Source organism: Rhinolophus sinicus, linkage group LG06 (assembly GCF_036562045.2).
Source record: "Rhinolophus sinicus isolate RSC01 linkage group LG06, ASM3656204v1, whole genome shotgun sequence".
NCBI lineage: Eukaryota > Metazoa > Chordata > Mammalia > Chiroptera > Rhinolophidae > Rhinolophus > Rhinolophus sinicus.
The window spans coordinates 145,184,527-145,197,624 of NC_133756.1; the positions used below are offsets into that span (position 1 = coordinate 145,184,527).

Consider the following 13,098-nt stretch of genomic DNA (forward strand, 5'->3'; position numbering starts at 1 on the left):
AGAGCCGCCCTGCCCCACCCTGCCCCGACCTGCCCTGCCCTGCAGGAACCTCCAAAGCAAGCAGTGGTTCTAATTCATTCATCAGCTTCTTCCACAAAGAGTCTTCAAGACCTCACCATCAATGGTGGAACCTTTCCCTTAGCGTATGGACATGCTTACATCATACCCACCCTAAAACTAAAACAAGCCACAATGTAAATCTGCTCTCCCTGTATCTGCTTTCATATTTTTCATATTCCCATCCTCCCCTGGATTGCCACTCTGGAAAAAAAAAAAATTACATTTATTTTCTCTCCACCCATTCTCAACCCACACCAGCATGGTGACAGTAGCCACCACGTAGCTCACCAGGCTCTGGCACACGCCTGTGATGGCCTTGAAATCGATTAATCCTTTTTACATTATTTAACTTTTCTACAGCATGCGGCACTGTCACCCATTCCTGACTCCCCTCCTTACTTCTCAGCATCCTGTGCGCCCTGAAGCACTTCCTTCTCTCCATCTACAGACACTAAAGCTCCTGAGGTTTCTTCCCTCAGCCCCCAATTTTTCCTAGCTTCATGCTCTGTCTGGGTGATCTCATTTACTTCCATGATCATAAATACCACTTCGTAAAGGCCCCAGGCTCTCAGGCACCTGGTATTTAAATGCTCAGTGACCATCTCTACCTGATATCTCACCAAAAAATTCTAACCCAGTATGCTAAACCAAATTCATTACCTTCTCTTTCAAAATTGCCATCTGTCTCCTGAATTCCTTTTCTGCACACTCCCCCACCTCCATTTACTTAGGCCAGAAACCAAGGGATAGCTTTATTCCACCCTCCTTCTCACCCATTATATGCATTTGGTCACTGAGTCCTTCTAAATATTCTTGGAATCTGGTAATGCATATATTAATATATTCCTATGCCCTAATTTGGGCTATTATCTCCCACCTGAATCACTGCTGCCACCTAAGTCATAACTGGTCTCATCCACCGCCACCCCCAATTCATATTCCAATACCCAACATTTTTATAATAACAAAGACTTGGAGATACCCTAAATGCCTGTCAGTCAGGGACTGGTTAAATCAATTATTATATGGACTATTATCCGATCCATATAACACATGTATATATAAATAGAGGTATTAATTGAAAAGCAAGTTGTAGAATTGTCTGTATAGGATGATATAATTTGCACGTTAAGAATAGGATGTTTACATGGGCATAGAAAAATGCCTCAAAGGATAAACCAAAAAAAATGAGTATTTCTAGAGAATGGGATTGGGGTGGGAGGCAGTCTTTTATTTCTTTACTTTATGCCATTCTTTAATATTTAGTTGGGTTTTTGGGGGGTTTAGTCTTTTAATAATGCCGTGGTTTTTGTTACAAGAAAATAACCACTGATCGAAAAAACAAGAAGTTAAAATTTTTTTGTTAAAAATAATTTAGTTCACAGTGGATAGCGAATCCTTCATACCCCTTTACTTGGCTGATAGTTACATTCTATGTGCAAAATGCATTTTCTAAACGTAGATTGAATACAACCAGTGTTGTCTTTACCCAAATACTGGAAACATGCACAGTATCTTATCTGCCATAGTAAATAACAAATTTGTAACTTAAAAACAGGTAAGAAAAGGAAGGAAAGGCGAGTTTCAATGTTGGCTTGCTTTACCTTCTATATTAAGCTGTTGTGCTAATAAAAACACAAACACATTGATCATCAATGTCTTGGTCTCAGAAAGAAAAGTCAACTACTGTGAGAAAATCCCCACAGAGGTACAATCAACGAGGCCTTGGGTTATGTACAAATGTGTTCTTTCATCTCTGAACATAGCTTGATATTTCCCAAGGGAATAGAGCAGAAAAATGTCAACACACGAGGTTGACAGAACACATGACTTCTTGAATCAACAGAACAATGCAGTGGATATTCCAGAAAGGGGTTATCCAGTTCACCGCCCACCCTTCCCCAGGTAAGAATGCCATGGGAAATAACATTGGTAGGGATATAGAAAGAGCTGCTGTGAACACTGGGGAAATCAACAGCAGCTATACTCGCTTCCCAAATATATGTATCGGTTGCTTCTTCTGGCCCCTTCCATTAATTCAAGTTGATTTCCCTTTCTAAGTCAGACATTTCAGATAACCCTCTTCCCCCCGCTGGACCATATGCCTTTGAAAGGTCTGGAGTGAAGAGAGGGGCTTCTGTCACTTGTCCTTGGGGGCTGTGTGGATCACAGCTAAAACGGAGGAAGGTGATGCCTACGAATGCTCCCCAGCCTTGCCCACCAGAATCCACTTCCCCTCCCTTCTCTCCTATCACACATTATTATCTCTCACACATTTGAATTTGGAGTCAATAATAGATGCTGTGGCAGCCACCCAGACCCCATCTCCCCACTGTAGGGACTAAGGCATTCATTCCCCCAGATGCTGGGAGTATGGATAAATGAACAGCACTGACCAACTAGCCCTCCCTCCAAAGCCTTGCCCTGTACTCACCCAGGGCCATGCCCACTGCCCGAGCACAACCCACATCCAGGGGCTGGTCGAGGAAGTGGTAGAAAGGCCAGACCTCTTTCCTCAATTCTGGACCATTTAAAGAGCCATTCCTGTACCACAGCTTCCTGTGATATGGGCTGACTGCTTCCACTTCTCCCTCTGCCCACTCTGTTTCCTTCTATCTTCCACTAGGATTAATGCTGAGAGCTCCCCTCAATAAGCTTCATGCACACATCTCCATCTCAGTGTTTCCCAGGACCAGCCACCAACAATGCCTCAAACCCACTGTACCCTGTCTGTGTCATAAAAAGAATCTAAATTTGAATATTCTCAGACTAATATAATAGATAAGCTCCCACAAATGATTAGTCCTTCATTGGAAATGGTAGCAATTAATCATGATCGAAAAATCAATGATCCCATCAGCACTCCTCTTCTGTGATGATTTTACTAATGTCTGCTGATGGATGACTTTGAATCCCAGAAAAACACTAGGGGAATAGATCCAGTCTATGATTCCATTACTCTCTATTCTTAGAAATTAGTCCCATATTTATTTTTGACACTTTTTCTAGACCATATGCTGTGTCTAAATATAAAAAATAACTGAACCGATCCCTTGGGGCACCATTAGTCCCTTTAGAGTGTCTGAGATGAGTGTTGTCAGCTGATATCCATCCGTTTCACCCCTAGACAAGTTTATCTAATTGTGCTTTGTTCATGTTGACTTCCATCCACTCTCCTAACAAAGCTGGTTATCAGATCACAACTGTCCTTTTAAGTAAAGACTTAGATAAAAACAAAAATACAGTTTGGTCTGCAGCAGTTGGCTTTTGCCTGACACTTGATAGAGAAAAATGCTTTTCTTGTCTTATCTGTTTTCTTTTACCTTATCTTCCTTCCTGCACTGCAACTGCTTCTATTTGAAATTCTCTGCTTTTATGCGAGGCTGGGGTCCTGACCATGTTCTCACTTGCCTAAACGTCCACCTTTTTTTTTGTTTGTTTGTTTTGATGGCATTTTCTTTTGAATATCACATCTCCACTTAAAGATAAGTTAACTTCTTTCTATAATCATTGCTGTCTTTGTGCGTTGCCTCTTAAATTCTTTATCATCTCTTTTTGCAGGGAAACTTGGCTACCTTGCTTCCTTCCATCACCAAAATGATGGGAGACACCCACTGGAACCAAAACAAAGAAACAAATAAACAAAGGGAGAGCTTGTGAAATTTCAAGGAAATGTGAATTAATAGCAAAATGTGAATATAAAACGCAATAGAATTAGACGACAAAAAAAGCAAGGCACCCAATAACAGCGTGAAATCAAAATTTCTCGAAGCTTCAGTTTCTGTGTCTATAAAATAAGGATATTTCATTGAAGTTTTCCAAGGATTTAATGAAATCAAATATGTATAGTCACAAAGACTTGGAATAACTCAAGTGAATGGTTCTATTTATATTTGTTTATGATGTTATCTCTGAACACTGTTGATACATGACAATCATCTGATGAATACCAAATGATATATTTGATGGAGACACTTTCTTTAATCAAAAGACAATGGAATGCTCCGGGAATTGGGATTCCCTAAGGGTTCAGGGGTTTCCAAAGGGAGTCAAACCACCAGTCTGGACAAAGGGCTGACATACACTGCCACCTATTGGGTGATCTGCAAACTGTGCCACTCTTAAAAATTCATACACAAATGCAGCTGAAAGATGAATGCCTCAGTTTAAACGGCATCCCTCCTCATCATTTTTGCACATGTTGCAAAAAAAACCAACAACAACATCAGCCCCGATCCTAAAGGGGGAGAGCTAGTAGCTGTTTTAGGAAAATAGGTAAGTCACAACCCTGAACAGCCACACTTGAAAAACACCTAAGAAAGGATAAATTCCAGGGCCTGCTAAATGTTCAGCTACATTTGCCACTAAGAATTGCATGCCCAAAGCTCTATATTCCAAAGCATGCGACCCACGTCGTTCGCTGGGCTGTTTCAAAGCACCACCTCTGGATAGGGCACTACTACTGGCCGGACAACGAATAATGAAAAGAGAACGTTTCATTAACAACCCAGAGCAAAGTTCCAGGAAATAACATGAAGGTAGTGGTTAGGAGGCTAAAAAGAAAAAGTAGCTGGAATTACCTTTCATGGCACAGAAATGGGACTTTGAAGAATTCCTCCAATCCCCAGCCACAAGGCAGTGGCATACCCTACGATGAAGCCAGAGCGCTCATTTATTCAATGGCTGCTATAAAGAAGTTAGGCTTCAGGCAGGTTCCATGAGCGAGTGGTCTCAGAAAAGACTATGTCCAACCTGGAAGGCACATGCCCAGCTGACCCCGGACCTGTGGAACTGAGCAGTGTGACCGGCCTAGTGATTAGGGGCATGAGTCCTAGAGCCAGGCTGCCTGGGTTGAAGGTCTGGCTCTTCCACTCACTGGCTATGAAATCTTGGGCAAGTTACTTAATCTTTCTGTGCCTCAGTTTCCATGCCTGTAAAATGGGAATGATAATAGACCCTGTGTATCACACTGTTGTGGGGGTTAAATTAATTCATACATGCTAAGTGTTTAAAACAATGCTGGGCAGTAATTACTCAATAAATAGTACCAAGACCAAAGGGCAGGTCCTTTGTCATCAGATGTGCCAATTTTTGAGAGAAGCCAGAATCAGGATTTTTCTTTTTTTGGGTGAAATATTTTTAAACATTAGCAAATAATTCAAACATTTTCAAAATTCTGTGTGAGCCAAAACATACATGCTTGTGGGCCCCATCCAGTCCACAGGCATCCAATGCCTCATGTCTAGTGCTATGGGAAGAGCAAAGCTTGGGAGGCAAACACGTCTCAGACCCACCTCCAACTCTGCCACCAGCTCTGTGATCCACCCAGCACAGTAGCTGGGAACCTGGGATGGCAAGAGCACGTGACGGAAAGTCCCGTGCCAGATGACAAACAGCGAGGGACAGATGGCCCTCTTGACCAAATGTAACAGAAAAAAGTATTCTCGGCAATTTAAATGAAGCCTCTCATATGCAAGGGTGTGTGGGTGTGGGGAAAATTGTCTCTCTTCTTGTCCCCAGGGACTTCATTTCAAGGTCTTTAACATGTACCATCGTCTATCCTATAGGGAGCCAGGATTGACAGATCAAGTCCAGCCGCCAAAATGGAGTTCATTCCCTTCATTCCACTTTTAAAGGACTGTCCTTGCTCAATGAGCTTATAATCCAAAGCAGCTGCCGAGATTGCCAAAAACACCAGACGGAAGTTCAGCAGACAGACACCCATCACATCTGCTCCTCTAAGTGAGAAATTCGATAAAAACATAAATGAAAGATAAGTAAATACATATCAACATCATTGAAAAACAAAAGTTAAAAAAAAACCAAAAAAAACAACAGAGGACTATTCTTTGCAGAAGTGTACAGATCTATCCTCTTCCTCATTCTCCTTTAATACAGCTGGCCCATTGTCTTTTCTGCCATTGTTTGAAGCCAACCAGACAGATTCATAACGAGAGGCTAGTCCTTTTCTATCCTACTGACAAATCTGCAGCCCATCTGCCTCCAATCAATGATGGAGCACGTGGAGATGGAGCAGAGAGATATTTTTAAACAGTCCTTTAATTAATTTATTCCAAAGGCTTGGTGCTGGGTGTGTTGACGGGTGAGGGGCCAGCAAAGGGAGGAGAGAGCAAGCACAGGATCGTGGTAAGTAAAGAGATTTGCCTTAATCTGGATTCTGAAACCCTGGCTATGAAACATCCTGCTTGCCCCCAACAAGCTGTTAAGGGCACGGAAAAGAAATCTGCAAGCAAGGCGGAGTATAGCATTTGTTAGATTTTTCAGACTTCGAGGACACAAGTACTTGCAAAGCAAACTAAAATGCTATCTTGAGAATGACTCGTCTGTCTCCTCTTGCTTAGGAGATTTTGAATTATCGGTGTCTTATCTGATTAAAATAATTGTATCAGGTGACCAAAATGAAGGGTAAATTCAGCTGATTCTGAGGCAAGCCAGTCCCATGGGGATCAAAATCAGTTTGGAAAACAATTTAGTTTACCTTGAAAAGGGGGGAAAACCAGACACTGGGCATTGTGTGATATAGCCGTGGAGGAAGGTGGGGAGGGGAGATTTTCACTGAAATCAGCCTGTGTTGTGCTCCAAACTGTGAAAAGGTTTTGCAAACCTGGGTCTGTAGGATTTATGGCTTGCTGACCTGGAAATCTCACACTTCACTGTTAAATACTGCTTGTTCATGTAGCTGAAACACCACCTCTTTTCCTTGTCTGACAATTCCCTTCACTCTGACCAAAGGAGACAGCACCTTTCTCGTGTTGCATAAAAGAGGATAAGAAATGGCCATTGAGACTGAGGCACAGACCTGTCTTGGTTTTTCACATCCTGGCTTTTCTACTTCACAAGCTACATTTGGATTTAGAAATTATTTCTTCAGAATTAAGCTTTCAATCACTCACAAGAGGCTGTCTTAGTCAACATGAAATGGCTTTCTCATATTCCACTAATAGCTATTTTACCCAAGGAGGCTGATTTTTATATTCTTGAAAATGAGAAAATGAGAAATGAAAACTGCAGCCAACCCTGAGGCGTGCAATATGCTAACCCCTCTGGAGCCCATCCCCCAGATCTTCCACTCCCTTTGCAATAAGCCCACCCCATCAGCTCTTCCTCCAACTAACCTAAACCTCATTCCCAGGAGGAGGGAGAAGGCAATCATTATGTTTTGCTTGAAATAATAAATCCAGAGATCTCCTTTGCCAGGGTTTTTCTTTTGTCAGCAGTTTTCTGTTTCACTTGCTTTCTAAGTCAGACTGAAACCCAAGCCACCATGCTTGGCTTACACCCTGACCCCTTGCTCCTGGGAGCTGATCAGAAGACAGGTCGCCTTGGGTCCCTGACATACATGGTGACCTCACCATCTCCCACTCCCAAAAACATATTTCTAAAATGCCTGCCTCTACAGCACCTGGGCGCTCCACTATATAACTCAGTCAATAATGAACACTAGCTTATCTGCCACCAACTACTTATAATCTCTTTCCAGTTTGGGTCAGAGACCTAAATCCGTAATTCTAGCCATGTCAACAGATTCAGAAAAAAAGAATGCTCAACTCTCAAATTAGACCTTGATTTGCAAGAAAATACCTCTCAGGGCCTGGCACCTACCAGAGTCCAGCACCTACTGGATGCTGATAATCACAATTCCAAATAATCAGAAGCGTCAACTGCCACATTCTGTTTGAATATGCTTTGCAAAGACCAAATGCACAGGCGGATATTAAGAATATAGTCCAAAAGGCATTTTGCAGGGTGTGCATGCCAAAGTTTTGAGAGAAAGCTGGTAATTTTCTGTACCAGACATGCCTAGTATACTCTTCAGTGATAACCAATATTTCCAGATGATAAGCTCAAAGTTCTGCCAAGTCCTGGAAACTTCCTGGAAAGATGACATTACATTCTATGGCATTTATTCTTAAAGCCCCTTTGCATTGCACTACCTACTTCACAGTTATTGAAAAAAATCAAAGGTGATGTTGTACACAAATGAGCTTTGAAAGCGGGGTGCTAAACACATGTAAGATGTCACTATTCCCTCTAATAATGCTTTGAAAATCGGTAATCGACATATGTTGTTGACTGTAAGTATATTACCAAGTAATTACCACACTATCCCATTCCCCAAACATTCTGGGTCAAACAGAGTTGAACTGAAAATACATTGAAAGCACGTAATAACTCCATTGCCATTTTTGCTTCCTTCTTAGCAATGTAGGTTTCAAGAAAACAATTTCTACATTGTAAGGCGGCAGCGGCGAACCAAGGAGACCAGCCTGAGAATTCTCTGTAAACTTCCCTTTATGACATACATTAACCCGAGACTTCAGAAGAGGAAAGAGAATCTCACCAAACCATAGGAACAATTTGCTAATGAAAGTCCTTGACAGGAGCCAGCCTTCTAAAAGCCAGCCCCCAGACCCTCAATGTCTTTGTACCCCCTCAGAGAGCCTGGCATGTGAGGTCTACCCAACAATTACTCAGTGAATGCATCAGAAGGAGAGACGGAAGAGAGGAAGTGAAGAAGGAAAGACCAGGGTTTCTGAGAATGTCACCTCCCTATCAGTTACCACTCTGAAATGATAATGGGTCCTAGGTCTTTCTACATTTATTTCCCAGGCTTTTCCTCAACTCCTTCATCTCCTAAATACAAGTTCCCTTGACTAATCTTTTCTTAATTATCCACAGCGCACTAATACGGTAGTAATTGAATGTGAGTCTTTTAAAAATACTGAAAATCGCTTCTGCACTATATTTAATATCCAATCATTTGGCGATTCTCATTTAGGACAAAGGTGTGATAAACACACTTAATTTGGGGGTTGCTTAACCTCTCTCTTCACTATCTGGTCATCAAAATAAGGAGTGAGTTCGAAGCAGGATTTGACAGACTGACATCATCCCTGCCTGTCACAGATGTTTTCTCACCCAGCCTTTACAAGCAGGACTAAATCTAGACGGGCCCCGAAGGCAACCAGAAATGCCTTAATATCTTTTCTAATATGAAAGACTGTTTAATTAAATAGGGGAAGGCACTGAGGCTGAGCCATATGAGCTCTTATATTTCATTCTAGAGCTCTGTTTTAGCACAACACACCATACTCCTTGTAAACAATGTCTTTCTGGAGCACCTTTTTGGAGAAATAATAATCAAAAAGGTCCACATTGCTGCATTGTTAGGATAAAAAAAGAGAAGAAATATGCTACCACAAGATGCCAGACCCTTTTGAAAGGACTCCAGGAAGGGGCAGAAGAAGGGTGGATTCTTTTCCTAAACACAGAGAGACGGTTTTAGAAACATCACCCCTCGGTTGGAAGTTGGAATCTAGAGAGATCTGATTTTGGAGCCGGTTCTTCACTCCTACTTAGGAGACTCATTCCCCCCAAACAAGCCATGGAGTTGGTCAAATTTTTAAAGAGAAACGATGGAAAGTGCCAGCATCAAGGGCTCCATCCTGCCCAGGGATGCTGCTGATAACACTTTCCACATGACATGGATCCAGTGATTGCTTGCAAGTGTTTGGTGCAATTTGGTGAATTAACCAAAGGGCTGAGCTTCCCAACCAGTCCTCTCATTCCTCCTCGGGCCCCACTGAGCTGGAAAAGTTTCCTGGGAGATCCTGGTCCAGGGACGTTGTTCTGGACCTTTCCTTTGAGGTCTGACTCTTGGGGGAGTGGGGGGGGGTCCTTTTGCCCCTGACAGCCCCATCGCCCTCTTGCTAAAGACAGCTGTCCTTATTTATCGCTGAGAACAGTGTCCATCCATCCAACTGCAGCCTCTGGAGGCAGGAGAGGATTCCACAGCCCCGGGAAGAATAGGGAAGCCAACGCTTCCCCGCTGGAGTCTGGGGACTCCTGTGCCTGCCCAAAACCACTTATTTTCCCGCCTCTTCCCGGGAAGCACCCAAATCTCTTCCACTCTTCGTTAGAGCTGGCCAGGGAGATTCCGCTATCCAGGGACAAGGAACGTTCAGAGCAAGCAGGGCATCTACTCAGCGACTCTGCAAATCTGAGATTCAAGGCCGCGCGCGCTAGTCCTCGCCCCGCCCCGCCCCGCCCGGGTCGTGGCTCATTCATCCCAGCGGGTCCCCACCTTGCAGCCTGCGCGGCGCTCCAAGCGCTGCTTCCCGGGCAATGTCTGCCGCTCACACAGTGCCCAATCCCTTATCGTTTTTTAAATCAAAACTAACCTCAAGAGAATTTTTTCGCCACACTTTTCCACCCCCATCGTACCCTTTTAATAAAATAAAACAATCCTCCATCTCTCGCATCTCCAAAGGGTTAAGCGGCAAGCTTCGCGAAAGAAAATCCATCTCCTCGCCACCATCCCATCCCCAGCCATCACTCCGCCACCGTCTCCGAAACCCGGCGCCGATGTCTCTCTGTCCCCATCCCGGCTAGGGGGCCACCACCCCGCGCGCGCCCCCCGCTCTCCTGCGTGTACAGAGAAAAGCCCCCTCACCCATCCGTGGATGCCATGGTCTGGGGAACGCCCCCTCCTCTTCGGCACAATCCGGCAGCAGCGGGCGAGGGAGTGAGCAGGCGCGGGGGTGAGCACGCGAGTGAGGCCGAGCGTGGTATTTAAGGGGGAGCTTCTCCCCGCCCTTTCACAACCCCCCACCCCCGTTGGGTAAGCCCTTTAGCGTAACGGGCGCAGGAGGCTCCTGCTGGCGCTAAGCCGCGTCTCTGCTCTCCTCCGCGTCGTTCCGCGCTCCCTTCCGCTCTCCCCGCTAGCGCTTGGCGGGGAGCTCTGGGGGCCAGGAGGGTGGCTTCCCGGAGAGAGCGCCGCCCCCCGTGCTGCGGGAGGGCTCACGGGAAAGGTGCGCCGCCGCCGCCACCTGTATTTGTTGCGGGGCTCGCAGGTGCTGCGAGGAGCGGAGCGCGGGCGCGGAGGGTGGTGGCAGGGGAGGACGAAGAGTGTGTGTGCGGTGAGTGTGCGAAGAGTGTGTGCGAGCGTGCGTGTGTATGCGGGTGTGTGTCCGCGGGGGAGGTGGTGGAGGCCGCTGCGCCCTGGCTTGGCGCCGGCCCGGGAGGGATTGCAAGGTTTAGCCCCGCGGGAGCTGGGGATTTGCAGGCGATCCCTCTCTATTTTCGTCGAGAGCTGACATCACCCGCGCTGCTGCCTCTAGAGGCTCCTTTAACTGTCGCCCCCTCACCCCACCCCCCGAATCTGGAAACGCGGTCCCTCCTCAATCATCCCTCCCCCCACCCAGCCTCTCTCCATAAATTAGCCAAATAAGAAAAGAGGCCCGGCTGGTCGCCCGGGAAGGCCCGGGCAGCCGGTGGCAGGAGCCCAGGATTTTAGTAGTCGCTATTGTTTCCCCTCAAGCCCTCGTGGCCCCGGGTCACCCCGCGCGGGGCGAAGCGCAGGCTCTGGCGGGGAGACTTGGGATGCCACTGGGTCCCCTCCTCATTCCTTGGCACACTTGCGCCGGCTCACACTCCCGAGATCACCCTCACAGGCAGCACACCGACCCCCACCCTCCCACGTCCAGGTACTGGGCCCCAAGGAACCCATGCGACGGAAGCACGCGGGTGGCGTGGCCGAAATGCAGCCCAGCTGCCCGCCCTCCCCCGCCGGCCCAAATAAATCTCTGGTCTTCAATTATTCATCAGAATTAATATTAATGCAGTTCCCTTGGGGCGGCGGGAGGGGTGCTGGAAGCCCGTAGTTTTTTTAAGCCAAGGGAGAGCTGCCTCCGGGGCGCTGGCGGGCACGGCGCTGGAGAGGTGGCCCAGGTTAGTGGAAGGGGACCGGTCACTACCTATTCGCTCCGCTCCCAGTCGTCTTTTAAGGCCCGGGGGCGGCGCGCCGAGACAGATGGGCTCTGGCAAGGGGGAGGCCAAACCTTCCCTATGGCTTTGCATAATAATGACAAGATCTGTGAAGATTTTATTATCTTAGGGACAAAGCAGACACCTACAGCTCCGTCACCTGCGGACTTTGAGACCGAGGGGGAGGGAAACCCTCACTTTCCCCGCCTGGGAAAGGGGACCAAAAACAAAATAAACGAACAAACAAAAGAGAAACAGACTCACAGCTAGAGAACAAACAGATGGTTGCCAGAGGGGAGGTGGGTGGAAAAGGTGAAGGGATTAAGAAATACAAATTAGTAGTTACAAAATAGTCATAGGGATGTAAAGTACAGCATAGGGAATATAGTCAATAATGTTGCAACAACTATGTATAATGTCAGGTGGGTACTGGACTAATCTGGGGAATCACTGCATAAATTATGTAAATGTCTAACCACTATCTGAAATAAACATAAAATAATATTGAATATTACCTGTAACTGAAAAAATAAGTAATTTAAAAAATGCTTTACAGAGCTGCGTTGAGGATTAAACAGGCTCGCGTTGTTGAGAGAGATTGTGGTGCAAGCCTGTTGCTTGGAGCCTGCTGGGCTCCTCCAGGTGGGGTCTCAGAACTGGTGGTGTCTTCTCAGTCATCTTCCCAGGAGGAGGCACTCGTTAGTCCCAGCGTTGTACCTGGTCAGAAGACAGAATGCGTCCGGCCACGTGGCAACTGGAGAAGCTTCTCCTGGGGACAGTGCCTGGGGAACCGGAGTCCCAGCAGGACTGCTTAGTGGTTAAATGCCAGGCGCTAGTATCTGAGGGCTTGAGTTCTTCACCACCTTCCAAGGGAGTTATCTGGGGCACATTCCTCAACTTCTTTTCCTCCCATCTGCAAAATGGGAATGACAGCCTCACCCTTGCAGTGCTAGGAGAACGAAATGAAATGTAAAAGATATGCAAAGCTCTTAAACTAGAGTTTGGAACCCAGGAAACCTTCAAAAAATGTTCAGTTAAATCTAAGGGTCCTTGGAGGATTGTTTCTTGAGCACAATATCCAAGGATGAGTAGGCAGATGAGAGAAATGACAAGAAAAAGAGAAAAGAAATAAATGGAAGTTAAACAAAAATAAATGTCTGCTCAACTCCTCCCTTCACTTCCCTTTCCAAACTCTCAGTCCAAACATCGTCCCCCATTTCTCCCCTTTCCTCTCCTCTCTCTTTCCTGTCT

The 13,098-nt window shown here is 45.9% G+C and overlaps 1 protein-coding gene across 2 annotated transcripts in view; it reads right to left on the reverse strand.

Annotated features, from left to right (window-relative positions):
• SLC1A2 (solute carrier family 1 member 2) overlaps nucleotides 1–11,210 on the reverse strand; it is a 141,595-nt gene extending 130,385 nt beyond the window's left edge. Inside the window, exon 1 of one of the 2 annotated variants that reach the window (XM_019738525.2) lies at nucleotides 10,535–11,210. In XM_019738525.2, the coding sequence (XP_019594084.2) occupies nucleotides 10,535–10,551 (17 nt within the window). In that variant the 5' untranslated portion in view covers nucleotides 10,552–11,210. The remainder of the gene's footprint in view (nucleotides 1–10,534) is intronic. The other variant, XM_074336208.1, reaches the window with a different exon arrangement.
• Between the last annotated feature and the right edge of the window lie 1,888 nt (nucleotides 11,211–13,098).